The 23,423-nt window shown below is 40.7% G+C and overlaps 1 protein-coding gene across 1 annotated transcript in view; it reads left to right on the top strand.

Annotated features, from left to right (window-relative positions):
- syt3 (synaptotagmin III) overlaps nucleotides 1-18,174 on the top strand; it is a 55,963-nt gene extending 37,789 nt beyond the window's left edge. The window contains 5 exon segments of the mRNA XM_036590003.1: nucleotides 2,336-2,456; nucleotides 5,774-5,945; nucleotides 13,998-14,127; nucleotides 16,139-16,220; nucleotides 17,475-18,174. Coding sequence (XP_036445896.1) covers nucleotides 2,336-2,456; nucleotides 5,774-5,945; nucleotides 13,998-14,127; nucleotides 16,139-16,216 — 501 coding nt within the window. The 3' untranslated portion in view covers nucleotides 16,217-16,220; nucleotides 17,475-18,174.
- The last annotated feature ends 5,249 nt before the right edge of the window (nucleotides 18,175-23,423 follow it).

Here is a 23,423-nt window from a genome sequence, read left to right on the forward strand (position 1 = left end):
TTAGTTCAAACTGTGGTCTCACATTATAAAAACTATTTAAAGACCAATAAAGTATTCAGACCTTAGATATTTCTAATGATTATGTTATGATCTATTTAAACCCAAGACAAAAATACAAAATCCTCATTTGTCTCAAACCCTTACCCCTCGATTTACACTTAAATAATATAATTTATAATAATGTAATTTTTATAACTTATTTCTTTTAAAGTGAGGTTGAAATATTTTGATCTATAATAAGTTACATTTTTAAGTTAAAAAATGCTGTCCCACATTTCAATGTCATTACTGAAACCGAGTTTTAGTTTTGTAGGCGGAGACTTATTTTAGCCCCGCCCCCTGTATTTTAGAGCAGGAAGTGAGGCTGCATCCCTGTCCCTCATGGCCACATGGTGAGCAGTTAGATCCCATTGTTTTGAAGTAAATGTGTCCCAAAATCTGCAAATCAGTGTGGAACGTTAAGAATTGTCACTACCGAAACACACATTTTCTGCAGTGTTTTGTGTTTTAATAAAAATATGATGATCTTATGTGTGTACAGCTGCTCAAAGCTGTGTTTGTCGGTCATGTACTGGCTGTGTTTTTGAGTTCTGCTCACAATGAGCTAAAATTGTCACCTCCGAAACAGTCACTACTGACACACTTGGTAAAGTTTGGGTAGTGTTTGTTTTGGTTGTTTTGGTAGTGACAAAATGGAGCGATCAGTCATTTATTTTAATAGAATAAATGTAATTGAATTGTAGAGTCACTAGTCTAAAATGTGTTTTCAACTCTGAAACAGTTCCATAGAAATCATCCATAATTAAAAATCTCCACTCTAAAACCAGCACAAATAGTTTTGGACTATATTCATTTCTTTTTTTAAAGTTAAGATCTTTTTTTTATAATTTTTCATAGTAGTAGCAGGGCGGCACGGTGGCGCAGTGGGTAGCGCTGTCGCCTCACAGCAGGAATGGCCTGGGTTCGATTCCCGGCCGGGTGACCAGGGTCATTTCTGTGTGGAGTTTGCATGTTCTCCCCGTGTCTGCGTGGGTTTCCTCCGGGTACTCCGGTTTCCTCCCAAAGTCCAAAAACATGCAGTCAGGCTGACTGGACATGAATGTGTGTGTGACTGTGTATGTCTGTCTGCCCTGCGATGGACTGGCGACTTGTCCAGGGTGTATCCTGCCTTCCGCCCAATGACGGCTGGGATAGGCTCCAGCCCCCCACCGCGACCCAGAAGGATAAGCGGTTTAGATGATGTATGTATGTATAGTAGTAGCAGTCAATCCTGAAACCTTGGGGGGCTACAACACCCTCAGCACCCTCACATCCCACATCCCTGATATGCACATAATAAACAGACAGTGCAGAAACCAGATAAAGTGCAGAAGACAACAGTGACTGATGCACAGCATTGTGGTTGAATGTGAAACAACATTAAAGTGTGTGGAAATTCAGCACTGTGGGGTATGTGGGGTCTTACTGTATGAAAAAATTCAGTCTTATTGTTTGTTCTGAGGATAATGCAGCAGCCCAGAGGAGGCACTGTATATAACATAATTCAGTTTTTATTTATTGTCTGCAGTTGCAGATGCAAAAACAATTGAATTATATAACCACCACCTTATATTCTCTGTTGGAACATCTGAAACGCATTGCATGGTTTTAGTGACAGATCTGTGGGTGTGAAGCCGGTGCTGATGCTCATGTGTCCTTGGAGGAGCTTCCAGAACAGCGGAGAGGAAATCAAATCAGGAACAGGCATCGCCTTAAAAGGAAAACCTGAGGGACTTAAAAAAAACAGTTAATTAATGAAGGTCGAACTCTTCTGAGCGTGTGTGGAGAGCATGCTGAATCCTAAGCATCCTGGGTTGGAGCGGTGAAGCCTCACGCTAACAGCCGCTCGCTCGTGCCCGCTCACTCTTCCGGCTTCTGAAGAGCCTCGATTTTGATGAAATATTGAGGCGTAGTGTTTACCGGCCTGTCCTCGAAAGATTGAGAGAGAGAACAGAAAGAGAGAAAAGAAAGAAAGGAAAGACTGAGAGAGAGCACAGAAAGAGAAAGAGAGAGAGAACGGAAAAAGAAAGAAAAGAGAGAGTGAAAAGAAAGAGAGAAAGGAAAAAAGAGAGAAGAGGAGAGTGAGAGAGAGACAGAAAGAGAGAAGAGGAGAAAGAGCGAGAGAGTGAGAGAGTGATCGTCTCTGACTCACAGCTCAGCTTTCTTAGGTCAGCAGATCTGTAAGTGTGTGTGCTGGAGTTCGGCTCCAATTCTCTGACCTGTGCGTGTGTGTGTGTGTGTGTTTGTGTGTGCGTGTGTGTGTGTTTGTGTGTGTGTGTGTGTGTGTTCTGTGCAGGAGAAAGCTGATCTGGGGGAGCTGAATTTCTCACTGTGCTACTTGCCAACAGCTGGCCGACTGACGGTCACCATCATCAAGGCCACCAACCTCAAAGCCATGGACCTGACCGGCTTCTCAGGTACACACACACAGGCCTGTTTTACACTGTCAGCACATGGGGCCATACAGACGTCCTACCTACTAACATGTAATAACAACATGTCCCAGATGTGCTTAATACTGTATATGTAAGTACCTGTATATAATAATAAATCCCATATACATTAGATATACAGTACTGTGCAAAAATCAGAGACCACCCTTCATTTATTTAACTTCCAGTCAAAACAACACGTTATACATTTTTCAAGAGATATTTCTGAGGAGATTAGATACAAAATAGACTGTAATCCAAAGCTAAGTAAACAGGGCTCCTAACAACCTAACAAAATGATGCACTGTTTGGCTGTAGAGGCTAGAACGTCTAAACTTTCATAGCTAGAACACTATTTAGGGAGTGCAGAGCCGTTTGGGATCCAGTCTGGGTTTGACGCGACTTCTGACTGAAACACAGAGATTTGAAGTGCGTGAGACATTCAAGTAACATTTTTAGACTTTTATACTGCAGTTCTACAGTTAATCAGACTGTAAGTACTTTAATTCAAGCCTGTGATATTAATGTTATAGGTGTTTAGGCTGTTTGCTATCTTAGCTGGCTGACCAATCTAGTTAAGAACATAAGTTGCCAGCCCCTCAGTTTAAATAAAAAACAGGCTCTTATTTCATCAATATGCTCGTGGTTCATGCGAGCAGCATTAAAGTCAAAGATTATCCCATTAAAAGCACAAGAGTTTTTCATGCAGTGGATTTTACCACGGGGTCAAACGCGGCTCAGCCAGTCAGATAACAGGACTGGAACTATCCGGTTTATAACAAAGCAATATGTAATGAGAATTACCTAAACCTAATCTAAATCCTAAACCTAATCTTAGGCCCAATCCCATTTCACCCCTTGCCTCTACTATTTAGCCCTTACCCCTCTGTTCTGCGCTTTCACGTCTAGAGGTAGGGTGTCCCGATTGTTGTTGAGATAGAGGTGTAGGGTGAAGTGTTAGAGCTAACAGAGGTTTTTCAGAGACACTCCAGACAGAGTGTCTCATAGCAAATCAATAAAAAAAACGGGTCCATCAAATGTTTACAGAATCCAAAGTCACTAATGTTATACATGCCAGCTAGCATGTTGTGTAGCTAGGCTAACTACAACAGAACTTGTTTGCAGTGTATCCTTTATACCATAAATGAATCCACCAGCGCTCCCAGTCGTTAAAGACAACATCGTTTTCTAACATTGCCCTGATTTGCCTCAGACAACGGCAAAACGGTGCCTATTGGCATGTTGGAAATGTCCGGCAAAACTCGTCACGTCTGTTTACGTAAAAGTCTTCAGCAACTGCTGATGACAGTAGGACAAGTTTGCTAGCCTAGTGTCGTTCATCTTGGCAATGCGCATCCATGAATTTGGGGGGCAGAGCTTGTGAAGGAGCACTCTTGAGTTCAAATATCAACAATCATCCTCCAGAAACATATACTGCACCTTTTAGGGCCCAATCCCATTTCTTATTGCAACCCCTACCCCTTGTTTTTAAGGGTCACCTTGTCCTGTTGGAACTCGGTTACAGGGGGTAGTGGTTGAAATCGTCCCCAACCCTTCAAGAACCCTATTGAATTCTCTTTCAACTCGCTTGCAATCATCAGATTCCTCTGCTTGTGGGTGTCCGGAGCATAACTGACTGTAGCTGTGTCCCAATTCAGGGGCTGCGCCCTTTGAAGGACGCAGTCTACAAGGAAGCATATGGTAGGTGTTTCTGATAAAGTGGCCAGTTTGTGGAAGCACAAGGTAGGTGTTTCTGATAAAGTGGCCAGTTAGTGGAAGCACAAGGTAGGTGTTTCTAATGAAGTGGCCAGTTAGTGAAAGTACAAGGTAGGCTCAAATGTAGCCTCCGTAGAACGCAGCCCCTGAATTGGGACATAGCATATATGAAACGTTCCTCCGCGCATTGCGTGCAATTACACATTTCCACCAGAGAGGTCTCCAAATCCCCAGATGCTACATAGTGCAGCTTTAACTCTTTCAGTTTTTGTAAAAAGCACTTTACAATGTCATTAGCGTGCTCCGGTAGGCTAGCCCTGTTAACAAAGTCCTGAAAACGGACAAAAACAAACCCACCCACACACACCTACTTATGAATCCACGGCCTCATTATCATCCGAGACATCATTAAGGCCCAGACGTGCCACAGCTTTAGATCATTACCATCTTAATACCAGCCACACTTCAAAGAAACAATAACACTGAAGGTCAAAAAAGAATCTAACCTTAACTCTCCAGACTGCGAGGACGACCCAGCGCCCTCCGAAACGAGAAGCTGGATGTCAGAAACGTTGCGTCACGGCAGTAACAGCAGAGTGTGATGGATGAGAGACAATCGCAATCAGTGTGGGTTAATTTAATTATCATAGGCGCCTCAGACTAATGAAATAATGAATTCTCTCCGAGGACGTGATTATGCAGCATTAGCGCGCCGCGCTCTCTGACGGGCTGACATTCAGAAGGAGGGCCATTATACTCTGTGCTGGGCTGGTCATGCTAGCCACTGCAATCGTTAGTGCTATTAGCATAATTATCGACACCCTTATTAGAATTAACATTAGTTTTATTGCCATATTGTGTACAATTGTCTGTTTGGTTTCCTTTTCCCTCTCTCTCTCTCTCTGGCTCTTTCTCTATCTCTCTCTCTCGCTCTTTCTCTATCTCTCTCTATCTCTCTCTCTTGCTCTCTCAATCTATCCCTCTCTTTCTCTCTGTCTCGCTCTTTCTCTGTCTCTCTCTCTCTCTCTCTCTCTCACTCTCTCTCTATCTCTTTCTCTCGCTCTTTCTCTATCTCTCTCTATCTCTATCCCTCTCTCTCTCCTCTCTCGCTCTTTGTCTGTCTCTTTGTCTTCATCTCTCTCCCTCTCTCCCTCTCTTTCTTTTCACTCTCTCTTTCTCACTCTTTCTCTTCATCTCTCTCTCTCTCTCTTGCTCTCGCTCTCTCTCCCTCTTTCTCACTCTCTCCCTCTGTCTTTCTTCCTTTTCTCTCTCTCTCTCTCTTTCTCACTCTTTCTCTTTATCTCTCTCCCTCTCTGTCTCTCACTTTCTGTCTCTATCTTGCTTTTTCACTCTGTCTCTCTTTCTTTTGTCTCTCTCTCGCTCTTTCACTCTTTTCTTTCTCTCTCTCACTGTCTCTCTCTCTTTCTCTCTTTGTCTGTCTTTCTTTTGTCTCTCTCTCTCTCTATCTCTCTCTTTCTCTTCACTTTTCTCTCTCTCTCTCTCTCTCTCTCTCTCTCTCTCTCTCTCTCTCTGTGTCTCTTTCTCTCTCTCTTCTCTCTCTCTCTCTCTCTCTGTCTCTCTCTCAGACCCGTATGTGAAGGCGTCTCTGGTCTGTGAGGGCCGCAGGCTGAAGAAGAGGAAAACCTCCATTAAGAAGAACACGCTGAACCCGTCCTACAACGAAGCTCTGGTCTTCGACATCCCCAACGAGAACATCGAGAGTGTGTCTCTGATCATCGCCGTCATGGACTATGACTGGTACGTTCACTTAACAGCGCTTCTGTTCAGAGAAACACAGCGGGTTGCTGTCTGTGTAAAAAGCAGAGCGTTCAGGAGGAAAACCTCTTTAATCACATTGTGAATATGTGTACACACTCACTGGCCACTTTATCAGAAACCCCTCCCTCGTAGCTCCGCCTTGCTAGAGTGCAGTTAGATACTGTAGCCCATCTGTTGATGTACAGTTTGTGTTAGTCATCTTCTAGACCTTCATCAGTGGTCAGGTGTTTCTAATAAAGTGGCCAGTAAGTGGAAGCACAAGGTAGGTGTTTCTAATAAAGTGGCCAGTGATTGGAAGCACATCGTAAGTATTTCTAATAAAGTGGCCAGTGAGTGAAGACGCAAAGTAGGTGTTTCTAATAATGTGGCCAGAGAGTGGAAGTAGAAGTGGAAGTTGAAGTGGTTTATAAAAAAAGCCGTATGGCTGCTGCAGAGCTGTTGTCGTCAGGAATAATTAACAGCATTAGCATCATTAGCATCGATAGTTTGGGCTGGCAGCAGATTGCGCTGGAGCCTAGTTAGAATTCCTCCTGCAGTAGCGCGAGTGTTGCCGCTGTGTTGAACACGCAGCCCTGTGCCCCAGTGAGTCACTTTCTTCCCTCTGAACGCCTGCACTGTTTTGCATAGAGACAGACGCCTCATGAATAAACATGACTTATGCTAATGCTAATGGCAGTAATGTCTGTGGTGAGACACTGTGTAACCCGGCCAGTGTTTTCTTGTCCAGAGGGGCCACCTTAAGTCAAAGAGTCACCGTGTTTGTATGTGTGTGTGTGTGTGTGTGTGTGTGCGCACTCATGTCCGTGCAGATTCTGTTTGTTTTCATACATTTTCAGTGCAAATGTGTCTTGACTGTGTAGAGAAACCAGAGAAAAACAGGACTAACCTCCTCAAACAGGAGCGGCAAAAAAGGTGAAGTGCTTTTTGCAGAAGCTCCATGTTTCAGTTTTGTAGGTTTTTTTAAGGTTAGGATTTTTATTAAAGCCAAATGTTATAGAAATGTAAACACATCTGTCTCTCTAAGACACATTTGACAACCAAAATCCCTCCCAGTACAACCGAAACTCCTCTTAGTACAACTGAAATTCTGCCCTGTATAACCAAACTCCTCCCAGTATAACTAAAACTCCCCCAGAATAACCTAAACTCCTCCCAGTGTAACCAAAACTCCTCCCAGTATGACTATAACTCCTTCATGTACAACTAAAACTCCTCCCAGTATAACTAAAACTCACCCAGTGCAACTGAAACTCCTCCCAGTACAACTAAAACTCCTCCGAGTATGACCGAAACTCCTTCCTGTACAACCAAACCTCCTCCTAGTACAACCAAAACTCCTCCCAGTACAACCAAAACTTCTCCTAGTACAACCGAAACTCCTCCCTTTCAACTGAAACTCCTCCTAGTCCAACCAAAACTCCTTGCAGTACAACTGAAACTCCTCCCAGTATAACTAAAACTCACCCAGTACAACCAAAACTCCTCCCAGTATGACTATAACTCCTTCATGTACAACTAAAACTCCTCCCAGTATAACTAAAACTCACCCAGTGCAACTGAATCTCCTCCCAGTACAACTAAAACTCCTCCGAGTATGACCGAAACTCCTTCCTGTACAACCAAACCTCCTCCTAGTACAACCAAAACTCCTCCCAGTACAACCAAAACTTCTCCTAGTACAACCGAAACTCCTCCCTTTCAACCAAAACTCCTCCCAGTACAACTGAAACTCCTGCCAGTACAACCAAAACTCCTCCCAGAACAACCGAAACTCTTCTCAGTAGAACCCAAACTCCTCCAAGTACAACCGATACTCCTCCCATTACAACTGAAACTCCTCTCAGTACAAACAAAACTCCTCCCAATACAACAAAACTCCTCCCAGTACAACCAAAACCCCTCCCAGCACAACAGAAACCCCTCCCAGTACAACTGAAACCCCTCCCAGTACAATCAAAACTCCTCCCAGCACAAACTAAACCACTCCCAGTACAACCAAAGCTCCTCCCCATTCAGTACGTCACCGGACACGTGATCCATGTCTGCGAGGAAGATAATCATGGAGGAGGCACATGGATGGGGACTGGATGAAATGCTCAATAACAATATGGACAGATGTTTTAAGTTCCTTAATTGCCCCCGTCCCAACTTCTTGGAACGTGCTGCAGGCATCCATTTTAGAATGAACATATATTTACAAAAAACAAAGTTGATGAGATAAAATGTTACATATCTAGTTTGGTTCAGGTCAAAGTAGATTTATAAATCACTGCTTTCTGTTTTCATTTGCATTTTACCGTCCCGACTTTTTTACAAATGGGTTTATACATAGAATCCAGTTGTGGTAGTCATATTGTTTATTGAAATATTAGTGTTTTTCTGAGCAAATGAAGACTTGCTGATCAGATAAATAGCTTTGCAAAAGACTTTTGTACACTACTGCATATTATTATTATTACCCATATATACATATATCCTAACATATATACAACTCATATGGGCTCTATGTAAGACCCCACATCCTGACACTGTATTAAAAACAAGCCTGTGAGTGTTTCTTTGTGTTTCTCTGTCTGTCATTAGTGAAACAGCGTGTTGGGGAGTCGTGTGTATCTTGTGTGCAGTAGAAATGATTTTTCTCTGTTTGCGCTCCTCGCATTTTTGTTTTTTTTCCTCTGGATTTATTGAAGAAAAACATCTGGTGCTCACCGAGCTCGTGTACGAATCAGCAAATCAGCTTCTATTTTCAGCCGTGCCTCCATTAGAGGGGAAATTCACTCCCGGCTCCTGAGGCGCGTGTGAGAGAGAGAGAGGGGGGGAGAGGCTCGTTTTGGCCTCGTCTAATGAAGCCATCTTCTGTAGCCCACAGATAAATACTGATGAATTGCTCGTAACGTTAACGCGAGGCACTCGTGGTAAGAGATCCGCTCAGACCCTGCTGCCACATCCCACGCGCCGGAGACGAGCTTCACCAGCTTATATGAAAGAAAGAGTATTTTAAAAAGAGATAGGAAAATGAGATGATTCGAGATGCTTCATATTGTTTGTTCATTTTTATAGAGAATGTCGTAGAGTTAAATACATTAAGGATGGTTTCTGACTTCTGCACGGTACTGTGTATGTGTATGATTGTGATATGGGTGATATTGGCATTACATTAACTGTATTAGTTGACATATGTGGCCCAAATGCATTGTAAGAAATGATCTGTTCTTGCATGCAGTTTTTAATAGTCTCCATCTGCTGTATTATCTTTTAACTCAGAACAGTCATATGTACAGTAATTTATACCTCGATGATCCCCAGGGCATGCAGCTGTTTTATCTTTAATAACATTTCTATCCAGTAATCTGAGTGAGTGAGTGAATGGATTTATTCATCAGATAACAACTGAGTGATGAAAGCTTTTTTTTTCCTTCATATCATTAACTGGCTGTGTGACCTGTGTATTTTGCATGCAGGCCTTTCTGAAGGTAGAACTCCAGAATTATATGTTTTTATCCACTACATGCACATCTTCAGTCTTCAATACTGGATCATTCCATTACCAGCCAGTCAGCAAGACTGAATACACAACTTTTCATCATGAGGATCAGAACAGTGTTTATAGTATTAATATCTGATCAGAACAGTGTTTATAGTATTAAAATTCAATCAGAAGTGTTTATAGTATTAATATCTGATCAGAACAGTGTTTATAGTATTAATATCTGATCAGAACAGTGTTTATAGTTTTAAAATTCAATCAGAAGTGTTTATAGTATTAATATCCGATCAGAACAGTGTTTATAGCATTGTCAGCCAGTCAAAACAGTGTTTATAGTATCATCAGCCAATCAGAAGTGTTTATAGTATTAATATCCAATCAGAACAGTCTTAATGGAATTATCAGCCAATCGGAACAGTTTTTATAGTATCATCAGCCAATCAGAAGTGTTTATAGTATTAATATCCAATCAGAACAGTCTTAATAGAATTATCAGCCAATCAGAACAGTGTTTATAGTATCATCAGCCAATCAGAACAGTGTTTATAGTATTAAAATCTTATCAGAAGTGTTTATAGTGTAAATATCCAATCAGAACAGTGTTTATAGTATTAAAATCTAATCAGAACAGTGTGTATAGTGTAAATATCCAATCAGAACAGTGTTTATAGTATAAATATCCAATCAGAACAGTGTTTATAGTATTCAAATCTATTCAGAACAGTGTTTATAGTATTATTAGCCAATCAGAACAGTGTTTATACTATTAACATCTAATCAGGACAGTGTGTATAGTGTAAATATCCAATCAGAACAGTGTTTATAGTATTCAAATCTATTCAGAACAGTGTTTATAGTGTAAATATCCAATCAGAACAGTGTTTATAGTGTTAAATATCCAATCGGAACAGTGCTTATAGTATTACAATTTAATGAGAACAGTGTTTATAGTATTATCAGCCAGGCACTGAAGTTTTAATGTGAGCAGTGATCTGATAAACATAAAGAATCACATGTTCTTGCAGGCAGTTTTTAATGGTCTCCTCCTGCTGTTTTACTCCTCTGCTCAGAGCATCATATGAACAGTAATTTATAGCATGAAGACCCTCAGGCTCGCAGCTGTTTTATCTGTAATAGGATTTGCATGCAAAAATAAGAGTGAGTGGATTATTTAATCTAGAAATCACAGCAGGGTTTGTGAGTGTGATAGTTGGCCAGCATGCTTTACCAGCAGGCAGAGGTTATAAAAATTTCTTCTGTGAAATATATATATATATATATATCAGCCCATTTCTGAGCTCTTCAGACATTGTGTTGATAATGAGGAATAAGTGCTGGAATGAAAGGCTGGTGGAAGGTTGGAGAACAGCGTGTCTCGCTCACGCTGCAGGATGAAACGACTGCACCACTCTCTTCAGAGTTCACACTGTGTGGAGAACGGGCTGCACGCTTAAGGGACCCGGAGCGTCGTCCATTTAGCAGCCTCTTCATTCTGCTTTATTATGACAGCAAACAGGGCTGCCGTATTTGTGTGTGTGTGTGTGTGTGTGTGCATGCGTGCGTGTGTGTGTGTTTACCCCTTTGGGGGATCTAAATCCCCCCAGCATGAATATTTGGTTTGTGTGGGGTTATTAGTGAGCTCTCCAGGAGGAAAATTGCTTTTTTCCCCAAAAAATTGCAGGTTAATTAGAAAAAGTAAGAAACCAAAACTGATCTTTTGATTAGTGAGCTGGAAGTGACAGTTCAGCAAATATCAAATTTCACAATATAAATTTAAACAGACTTGCTTGTGTGATTATGTGCTTTCTGACACTGGATGACGTGTTGTTTTCTATATGCATGGAGAACAGTGCGTTGTGTAGAGATGTAGAGGATTAAAAAGGTGGTAAACCCTAAAATTCAGTGTACGGAAACATGCTCAGCTAATACATAAACCCCTGTAGTGTTATTATTACATATGAGCTGCACTGTAGTTTGGTTTTTTGTATTACGTATGCTGATATTTTCCATAAAACAAAGGTTGTCATATGTGATATCATAACAGCCCTTATTCATCAAGATAGCATAGGATCAAATCTGATCTAACAGTTCATTCACTAATGAATGATGATAATTGATTCGGTCACTGAACTGCAAATCAAGCATTTTTTACGCTTCTGGACTTTAATTTGAAGATTAACAGCTTGAAAATATGCTTGACCAAATTTATTATCAATATCATCTATAATACCATTAATAGGAGTGAAATAGAAGATATCACAGTAATAGAAATTTGTGCATATTTTATTTCCATATCCATATATAAAACACATATGAGACATAGTATTATTAGATATAGGCACTTACATATCGCTGCTGTCGGAACAAAATCTCCATTTTTGTCGTGTAATACTTATGGGACAAATTATTACATATAGGTACTTACACACAACCCCAACTCCAAAAACGTTACGACACTATGCAAGATGTTAAATAAAAACAGAAAGCAATGAAGTGAAAGTCATTTAAACTCTATATTTAATTGAAATCACTGTGTTGTTTTTATTTACATTTTGCACAGCGTCCCACTTTTTTTTGGAAACAAGGTTGTGTATATGTATAATACATACAGGGCCTATCATTATTACATATAGCTACTTACATATCATCGCTGTCCAAAGAAAAACAAGTGTCTCCAAAATAGTAACTTTACAGGGGAGGGCAAAAACACTCTTTACTTTCAATGAAAGTCAATGTAAAGAGATTTTATTTCAAGTGATTTTAGAGCATTTCTATTGGTCCATTCATCATGAAATTGTCACACAACATAAAAAACAGATAGTGTGTTAAAATGATGTAAAAAACTTATTATAAGTATATACATATACATGAGACTTAGTAATATATATATATATATATTAGCATACTTAGAGGAATATATCACAGTTTCTACAGTGGATGAAGTGCTGCTGTTAATGTTTTATGCTCTTATGCTGTTAATGCTCAATACAGGTCTCAGTGGAGGCTGCAAATACGAGAGTTACTGTCTGTAGAGGTTTACACCTGTGTGTGTGTGTGGGTGTGTGTGTGTTTGTGCCAAATAGCTGGAATTGGGTGTGAAGTGTAGTTGTGAGTGGGCCGTGCAGAGAGAACACTCTGTATTACACAGCACATCACTGCGTGTATTATTATCATTTACTAGACAAACACCACTGCAGTCTGAGATCAGAACACTGAGAGCTTCCTGCTTCCTGCTCTCCGCTCAGACACTGTAGAGAACAACTGCGGAAAGCAGCTCTGACCTGCAGCACCAACTAAACACCAACAGAACCAAAAAGCAGAACCAGTTCGTACTGGTTTCTAAGGTTTAGAGTAAGATTTAGGTTTACAGTTAGGTTTAGAAAGTTCATGTTATATGGAGATGCTTATGATATATATATATATATATATATATATATATATATATATATATATATATATATATATATATATATATATATATATGGGTTTATTTATGTATCTACTACGTGAGACATGTAATTACATGTAGGTACTTATAATGCATATGGGACATTATTACTGCATATAGCTAATAGTAATATGCCTCGTATATATAAATATTTAAATATGGGTACTTACATTTATATAATACATATGAGACATTATTATTCCTTATAAGTATTTGAATATATGAATATATACACTACATATGGGACAATGTTGTTTCCTTATCTCGTATAGGCAATAATATATGTAGACAGATAGATAGATAGATAGATAGATGGTTTTGTGTGTGTGTGTGTGTGTGTGTGTGTGTGTGTGTGTGCGCGCTAGACTGGTCTGGTATCTGAACTGTAGCCAATCGTCCTTTTTCATGGATAATTAGTTTATAGAGATCTATCTCTTATCTCTCTCTCTCTCTCTCTCTCTCTCTCCCTCTCTCTCTCCCTCTCCCTCTCCCTCTCTCTCTCTCTGTCCTCTGTGAAGGATTTCCGTGATAATTATGTGACCGGGACTCAGTATTTGTCCTCTCCTCTCTATCTTTTTCTGTTTGTCTGGGTAATTCAGTAATTGGGAGACACCTCCATCCCTCTCTCCCTCCCTCCGTTCTCTCCCTCCACTCTGCTCCCTCTCTTCTGTTTGTCTGTGTAATTATGTGATCTCTCAACCTCTGTCCTATAATTACACGATTCTCAAACACTATCTCTCTCTCTCTCTCTCTCTCTCTCTCTCTCTCTCTTTCTCTCTCTCTTTCTCTCGCTCTCTCTCACTACTTTCTCACCTTTCTCTCCTTCTCCCCCTCTGCTGCTCTCTTTCTTCCTCCTTCTTCCTTGTCTCTTTTCTTTCCCTCTTTTTTCCTTGTTTTTCTTTTTCTCTTCCTTTTCACTCTCTCTCTTTTTCTTTCCCTCTCTTGTCCTCTTCTTTTTCCTTTTTCTCCTGTTCTCTCCTTTCTGTTCTCTGTTCCCCCTTTCTCCTCTTTCTCCTGTCCTCTTTTTTTTCTCATCTTCTTTTTCCCTCTTTTCTCTCTCTCTCTCTCTCTCTCTCTCTCTCTTTCTCTCCCTCAGTATCGGTCATAATGAGGTCATTGGGATGTGTCGTGTGGGCAGTGATGCTGAAGGACCGGGCAGAGAGCACTGGACAGCCATGCTGGCCAATCCACGCAAACCCATCGAGCACTGGCACCAACTGGTGGAGGTACAGAACTCTTCCTTCTGAGAGAGAGAGAGAGAGAGAGACGAGAGAGAGACAGAGAGAAAAAGAGAGAGAGAGAGGGAGAGAGAGAGAGAGAGAGGGAGAGAGACAAAGAATGCAAGATAGAAAGAATAAGAAAAAAGGGAAAAGTGGTAGGAGGTGAGAGAGAGCGAGAGATTCTGAGAAAAAAGAGAGATAGAGGGATGAGAAGAGAGTATGTATTAATGTGACGACGTTGTGTTTTTATACCTGTGTAGTTGTGAGTTTATAAGACGTCAGTCAGATCCTCTCATTATTGCCCATAAACTGTGATAATGAGCTGTATTAGTTATTCAGACTGATAGAAGCCTATAAAGGTCAGTTACACCTTAAACACAATCACTGATTAGCTGATTATGCCAACTGAAAACCTGCTGCACTGTTAAAATGAGAGTTCAGCTCAACTCAGAATGATACAGTCACTGATTACATGGCTTTTCTGGAGTTGACTCAACTTGAGGACACGAGAGTTCATCCCAGCTCAAACTTCTCAGTTGAGTCAAAAAATTCTCTTCATTTTTTAGTTCTGTATCTCAGTTTGGTAAATAAAATGAACTTGTTTTTATACTCAGATTCCCCACCAGCCAGGACTCTTTACCTCACACAATCCTGCTGGACATCTTTCCTCTTGGGTAAACACTTACGGATGGCTGTGGCATCGCTGGGGCTCAAACTCACAACCTCCTGTTGGGGTGACGGTTTAGTCCACAGCACCACTCAGGAACACATGGAGGAAATATTTGTTGTTTTAACTTTAAAGCATCTCATGTGGTGCAACTTCTAATAATTAATTCCAACATCAGGAGGTTGTGAGTTTGAATCCCAGCAATACCACAGCTGTCCATATCCAGAAAGACCCAGAGGAAAATATGCCAGATGGGACTGTGTGATAGACAGAGCGCCAGCTAGTGGGGAAATTGTACAGAAGTCTGAAGAAGCCATGAGTTGTTGCTATAATTTTCTGGATTGTTGTCTTGAGATAACAAGACAAGTAACTCATTATTTCAAGATAACAATTTTGTTATCTTGAGATAACAAGATAAATAACTCATTATCTCAAGATAAGGACCATATCTTGAGATAACAAGTTAAGTAACATGTTATCCCAAGATAACTTTTGTTATCTCAAGATAACAAGATAAGTAGCTTGTATTTCAAGATAACAACTTTGTTATCTTGAGATCACAAGACAATTAACTCATTATCTCAAGATAACAACTTTATGATTGTGGCCACGACTTAGTACAGTGTGGGAACGAGATCCTAATGAGTGGCCACTACTTAGTAAGGCATGATCTCATTCCCGCGCCTTACTAAGTTGAGGCCACAACTTAATTATCTCATTCCCACACTTTACCAAGTCGTGGCCACACATTAGGATCTTGTTCCCACATGTTCATAAGGCATGGCCACACATTATTATTATTTATATAGGATGTCACCAGCAGGGCTCCATACAAGAAAACAATTTTGTTATCTTTAGATAAAAGGATAAGTAACTTGTTATCTCAAGATAACAACTTTTGCTATCTCATGAGATATGTAACTTGTTATTTCAAGATAACAATTTTGTTACCTTGAGATAACAAGATACATAACTTGTTATTTCAAAATAACAGTCCCAAACTTATAACTACCCGATGGCCTCTCTGGACTTCTGTAAAATTAAGTAAAAAAACATGACTTTGATTTTGTTTATCTAACTGAGATGCAGACCTAGAAACAGTAACTGGGAGAATTTTTGACTCAGCTAAGAAGTTTGAGCTGTGTGAACTCTTTTGCAGTGTGTCTGCTCCAGCGCTGCGCTAAAGGACACGCCCCTTCGCTCAGCATATTCAGTTCAGGCCTTTACCTGCTTTAGTTTCAGTCACTGTTCATGGTCCCAGTAAATAAACCTCTGTGGCAGTAAATCCTTCCTCTGAAATACATGCAGTGGGTCACTTTTTGATCTTTGTTGATTTGTGTTCTCTTATAGGAGAAATCGATCAACGCATTCTCAAAGAGCGCCTCACCCAAACCACACATCGTGGTGGACAGTCCACACTCTGAGTAGAGATGTGAGTATGAGCTCTCTCGCCCTCACAGACACAGTGGAGGAATGAGATTAAGACTAGTCTTTGATACCTATAGCTATACTTACAGCTATACCTATAGCCTATCTGCATATAGCTATAACTGTAGCCTACATACTTAACAACGATGGTTCTTCAGGCGTTCTTCAGAGGCAATGGTTCTGTTTAGAACTATTAGTTCTACATAAAACCATTTCATGCTTAAATGGTTCTTTGCATGGTGAAATGGTTCTTCAGATTGATGGAGATCAGAGACCAAAAAAGCGTTCCACTATTGTTACAATGTCAAGCCTGGACATAGAACCATATAAAACACATTCTGCATCAATCTGAAGAACCATTTCACCATGCAAAGAATCCATCAAGCATGAAATGGTTCACTCGAGTTATAGGAGTTTAAAACGGCACCTCATGTACGTCCATGAGGTCTGTGAGCGCAAACAGCCAATGAGCTGCTCCGCTCACCAACCAATCAGGACTCAGTAGCAGTAATACCAACCTATCAGCACTCTCTAGCAGTAATGCTAACCAATCAGCATTCAGTAGCAGTAATGCTAACCAATCAGCACTCGCTAGCAGTAATGCTAACCAATCAGCACTCTCTAGCAGTAATGCTAACCAATCAGCATTCAGTAGCAGTAATGTTAACCAATCAGCACTCAGTAACAGTAATGCTAACCAATCAGCACTCAGTAGCAGTAATGTTGGCGTTCTGCTGCCCAAAACCTGTTTGAAAAAGTTTTCTACTTAACTGTATGTTTAGTGAAATCAAAACTTCTACTTTCTAAAATTAAAGGAAAGTTCTGGGTGAGTGATTAGAAACTATTTATTTTTTATTTATTATATATATTTTATTTAACTTCTTGTTTTTAGCCGTTTAGCTCCATTCACCCCCATTCATTGAGGACTCACTCACAGGCGCTCTCTGGCATTTTGCAGTCCTGTTTTTGATATAACAGGAGAAATAAGAAGTGGCCTCATTAACTGGCTCTGGTTTAACCACTACACACACACACGGTGTAAACCGTATGATATATCCAGGCGTTTGGCTTGGAAGTGGGCGGCTGGACAGCCGCGTGAAAGTGGAGGTTCATTCATGCTGGTGACCAAACATCTACATGCTACTTCTGTGTATGCAAACACGTTTTCACACCTTACGATGCTAACTGTGTTTTTTTCCCCTGTCTCCTCTCTTGTTCTCTCCCTCTCTCTCTCCCTCTCTCTCTCTCATGCTCCCAGGTCAGCATTATATTTCTAGTTCCAGACGTTCATTCTTTCTTCTCATCTGTGAATAAATCTCTCCATCAAAGAAGGAAGCAGAAGAAGGAAGACACTGACTTAACATCAACTGCAGACCACAAATATAGAGAATACACCGAGTAGAATAGACCAAACACGGAACACACACATGCATACACGTACACGTACACGACCCTCACTGGAGGGCATGGTTGCTGGTTGCTGGTTGCTATGTGCTACAGGTATGACCTAAGAGACATTAAAAAATATATATATTGGTTTATTCAGGGGAAAATATGATGCACATTCCCAATCGAAAAATCTAAAAAGAAAAAAAAAAACAACAAAAAACATAGAATATCTTTATTTAGTTATTTAAAACTGAGCCTGAAAATATAAAAAAGATTTTTAAAAACTTGCAAACGTAATCAGGAGGACAATAAGACGCCTCACTACGGACCACTAGGATGTGTTTGTGTACGTGTGAATGCGAGCGCGTGAGTTAAAAGGCTGTCACGTAGATTTTCGGGACAAGCGCGTGCGGCGAAGGAGACCCTTCGTCGCTCTTTTCTCTCGAGAGAGGCGGACTACTTTATCTGTTGTCGCTCGGATCAGGAGAGAGAAGAATGAGGACGGACCCATTGGCCAAAGCATGTTGCGCAACCTTGAAATGTGTCCTTCCTGCCTACTGCATTTTTACCACGTGTTTATTTTTTCCTCATTAAGATTAAATTAGCTTTTATTTTTCTATTTTTTCGATTCGATAATCATCTTCACCAGAAACGACCCATTTTTTTGTTGTTGTTGTTGTTGGTATTTGTTCTGTTTTTTTTAACCAAAAGTAAGCGATGACTGTTCTTGGAGAAGGGAACCGGACTACTTTGTGTGCGTGCCGAGGGACCTGTCCTGGTGGACTCCAGAGGACTCTCGAGAAGAGCTGTGATTGATTTAACTCCACCGGAGGACCCTAAGTAGGACGCACTTGCTGGAAGTCTATCCTTCGGAGGAAAGGATTCTGCCATAGTATTTTATTTTTGTACCATTTCAGGATGATTTTTTCGTTCCCTTCTCTCAGGCCGCTTTTGTTTGAATCTCAAGAAGACAAAAAAAGAAAAAAACAAGCAAAACAAAAGAGGAGATCATCTTCATCTTCGGAAGGACACACGCATCCGCGCTCCTTTTACTTTTCCGTGTACCTACGTGTTCGTGGGAGTGCTCCTTTTTGTACTGATATGCATTTGTTTGTTCGTTTGTTTCCTTTGTGCGTGCGTGTTTGTTTATTTGTTTGTTTGTGCGTATGCCTGTGCGTCTGTGTCTGTCACCGTGATCCTGTGTATGACATGTCTTGGCGCCTCCCCTTTATCCCTGACCCCTGACCCCGGTAACATATGGCTGCAGCCGCTAGTCGCACGGTCCGCTAGTGCTGCTCTCGTGGCTCTTCGAGCTCCACGCATGCGCAGATGTGATCAGTTTGTTTGGATAATCTTCAATATGTTCTTTTTTACAGTAAAACTTACACTTTAACAGTTTGACGTTAAACCCAGATAGCAGGCAGTTTTGGGCCGATTCTGGCTTTCCTATGTGAGTGTTGGTTGACTATGGGGTAGATGTTAGGCATGCGGGCCAGAACAGGGCCAGATCTTAGACAGCTTCATACCTTTTTTCTTTGTTTCTACATTTGTGGGACAATTCTGGCTTAAATATTGTGGACCAACAGTGTAGTTGGGCCAGATTGGGACCAGATTTGGGCCATATACTTTAGTTCAACTCACTTTACAGTGTGCGGGCCAGATCTGGGCCTAGGACCCAGCCGTAAACTGGGCCAGAACAAACCAAGGATGTGGCCCACAAGTGAGCCAGACAAATTTTGCTAACTGGGAACTGTTGTGACTAACAGCTAGCTAGCTAACTAACATTCAGTGGTAAACGTTAGCTAGCGGCAATGTTAAATAACTAACTAGCTGTTATTTAGTTATTTGCCAATTTCTTAATCTGCTACTGTCATTTTTTAAAATAAACAGAGCTTTGAATACTCATGGTTTGTATTAGATGTGCTAGCAAGCTAAGTGCATCTTAGATAACATTAATGTTAGCTAACATTAGCTAGATAATAAAAATTTTGCTCTTTGACTTCCATTAAGCTAATGTTAGCTAGCAGTATATTGGCTAATGTTAATAATGTTAAATAATTTTTAATTATTGTATATTGTACCTGCCGAACAGATTCAGACTCTTGCAGAGATCAAACACAAAGGAGGCTTTACTGGGATCTTCACAGTCCAAGGTCGTGGTCATAAAACATGCATGGGTCAATTCCAGAAAACAGATGAGAGACAAAATCACAAACATAACACAAGGCAAACTGTCCGAAAAGGGAAAGGCAAAAACGTGGTCAAAAACACAGGCAGAGGGTCAAAGTCCAAAATCCAAAATCAGGCAAACAATCCGAAGGGCTGGGCAAAAAGGCAAAGTCAAAGAACAAAGGCAAAGGTCAGACACGATATACATACACAGGAATAAACGCTCAGTAGATCACAGCAACGGATGCAAAACCTCACGACTTCCCTGTTCTAAAGCCGGGGCTTATATACTACACTAGATTCGTCATATGATCAATAACACAGGTGACATTAGTTAGTATTCAGGAGAGCGAGAGCGCAGATAGGAGCGCTCAGTCATGTGGTCAGTCAGGTGACCTCCCGGAGAGTTCTGGGAGTTTGAGTCCGGATGACTATCATTGTTTGTCGGCTGTTTTGAAGTCATGGGATCTCCCCGAGGATTTTGGGAGATCAAGTCCGAATTCAATGAGACACTTGGAGAATGCGTGACGTATATTTTCTACTTAATGTCCAACATAGTGTTTTATGTTGATCTATTTTGGAACTGCTCAGTGTTTTGAATTTGGGTGTTTTGAAAATACACATGATTAGCATGAACTATGCTAGCGAGCTAATTGCATCGTGTGCTGCATTAGACTTGGCTCCAAGGTCGGAAGTTTTCGACCTTTTCCCTTCACTACAAAGTCGGAAAAACATGGACGCCTCCATGAAAGCGACAGCAAGTGATAGCAACTAGTTAGCCAGCTAACGTGCTACAAGTGATAACATTGAAGTTCATGATCTATTTACCTTCACAAAACAGTTAATTTTATAGTCAGTGTTATAGACTTAACCAAGTACTGTCTGATCTAAATCAAATATCATTTCAAAGTGGCTCTTCATTATTATCGACAGTGTGAATGATTTGACGTCATATGCTGAGGTCGGAGTTAAGAACACCATCCTGACTTTCAGCGTAGGAATTCCCAGCTGATTATAAGTCATTTTCTCACATTTTTCCTAGTCGGAGGTGGAAAATCCCGAATTTCAAGCTTCAGTATTAGATAACATAAGCATTAGATAATGCCAACGTTAGCTAACAGCTAGCTAGTTAAACTTTTTTGGCTAACATCTAGCTTGTTGACTAACATTAAGTTAATGTTAGCTAGCTAATGCCAACCAATGGTAACTTAAGGTTAAAAAGCTACCTAGCTGTTATTTAGTTCTTTGCTAATTTATTGGTGCCCTGCTATTTCAGTCTTTTTTGTAACGTAATGTGCACTGAAACACAGAAAGAGTCACCGTGGAGCTAAAAATATAAACAAATTGCATTATATATGCGAGCTAGCTAGTTGAATCTTGGATAAGACAGTTAGCTAACATTAGCTGGCTAAATATCAGTCACAAAAGCATAGTAAGGCCATTAATAATAAGCTAAATGTCACTGATTAAGATAATCTGTGCTCAGAGACATGAAGTAGTGACAAAATATTGTAAATAACTCTCATATATGAATATTGTTTTCATCCTCTTTCAAAACCGGTAGTCACTCTTTCGCACGTGAGCCGAGAGAAGGCGCGAGAGCAGCAGAACGGGCCTAGAAAACGCAGCCATATTATACTTCCCCTCACTTTCCTCCCTCCCTTCCCTTCCATGGTGCACTCTGAATCTCGTAAAAGCGAAACGTGTCTTCTGTCCTGTGTCGTAGAGGAGGCGTTTCTCCAGTAGGACTTGTCATCGCACTCAGTATGGACGGAAGTGTAGATGACGCTAATGCACTGCCCCCTCCGCCCCCCCGTCCAGATGTCCATCACTGGAAAGCGCCGTTAGCTTGCTCCGTGCTCCTGTGTCGGGTGTGTTCTCCTTTTTCCTAAATGTGCTGTGTACGTCAGAAGGGGTAAAAACCGGTGGTCACGGCTGTTAAAGGAAGAAAATGTTGGTATATGTTTTTATAACTGTTGATAAAAGAGGTTTCGAAGAACGAAAAAAAAAGACAAACAGCTTAGCTACATTTGTTTAGTCTGAGTGTGACTACCTTTCCTTTTCCAGACATTCCTTACAAACAGAGACAGAGATGGAGTTTTTGTTCATTTCTTTAGTCCACTGTTGATGTCATTGCCATACAACTGCAGGATTAATGCCCGTGAAGGTTTACAGAGCATCCAGGTCGATGAATCGTAGCCGATTTTGCAAGGCTGCGCAAGCTTTATAGAGCTTTTGCAAAAAATTCAGTTCAAGCTAATGGGAAATTATATCGCACACATTCAGGGTGCGTTAATAATCTCAGATTATTTCAGATATTTATTTTGTAAGTGTGTCGAAGATCTGCATTGTTCAGAGATCCTAGCTTGCAAAGTTAGCTATGCGACCAGAGCCCAGTGAAGCCGAAATAAGCAGCACTGACCCGGTTCTTGAAAACAAAGGGACGTGTTATTATGTTATAGCCATGACGTACGTTATACGTAGGGCTGATAGTTAGTCCACCAGGCTGCATTACAGCCAAGGTTTTATGTTTTGAGCCAATCATTTTGCCCCACGCCTTTTGGAGGTGTGGCGCCACCCTAGAGGGCGGCTGCCCCAGCCATACGCAAGTTCATAAGTAAGCAGTTAATTACAGTTAGCGCTTTATTTTGAGTGTTTCCTTTTAGATGAAACAAATACTAAACAGACTATCAGTAACATGTCAAAAACATATGAGGGTTAGGATTAGGTTTTGGGTTTGGGTTAGGGTTAAGGTTAGAATTAGGGCCAGGGTGAGGGTTAGGATTAGGTACTAAATTGATCTTAAGGTTGGGGCTAGTATTAGGGCCAGGGTTAGATTTAGGTGTTGGGTTGAGGTTAAGTTTAGGGTTAGGAATAGGGCCAGGGCCAGGGTTAGGGTTAGGATTAGGTTTTGGGTTGAGGTTAAGGTTAGGGTTAGGATTAGGGCCAGGGTTAGGGTTAGGATTAGGTTTTGGGTTGAGGTTAAGGTTAGGGTTAGGATTAGGTTTTGGGTTTAGGTTAGGATTAGGGCCAGGGTGAGGCTTAGGTGTTGGGCAAGGTTGGTAAGTTTAGGTTTTGCGTAACGGAAGCAACATATTAACAATACAGCTACTTAATGTAAGTAATGTATCAACAGAACCTCTACAAGATATTTACTTCAGTGTATTCAGATACTTCACTACAGCTACTTCACTGATATGGTGATGAAGTGTTACTGATAATCTATAAAGAGCTTATTGATCATCTACAAAGGACCACTCAAAATAAAGTGTTACCTGCACATTACTAAATCAAAATGTGTTACACGACACAAGTTAGTTTTTACATGAGCGTAACATGTACGAAATATTTACATCTTCCTCTCAGCCAGTGCTGGTGAAACTAAAAGAAACCAACAGGAACTAATAGAAATAATTGCTAAAATCACTGTTTTTGCTAGGATAAGCTAGGCTAATGCTACTAGAGTGTCGCTGTGACAGAAACCATTGTTTGTAAAGATGGTGTTATGAGGAAACATGAAAAACAAACAAATAATTGGCCATTTTTATTCAGTTTTAGTTTGTTTTGTTCACAATCCTCACTGCATGGAATGCATAAAGCCAGCATAAGCTGCCGTCCCTGTTTCCACGGCAGCTTGTTTATTGATTGG

Source organism: Colossoma macropomum, unplaced genomic scaffold, assembly GCF_904425465.1.
Source record: "Colossoma macropomum unplaced genomic scaffold, Colossoma_macropomum, whole genome shotgun sequence".
Lineage (NCBI taxonomy): Eukaryota > Metazoa > Chordata > Actinopteri > Characiformes > Serrasalmidae > Colossoma > Colossoma macropomum.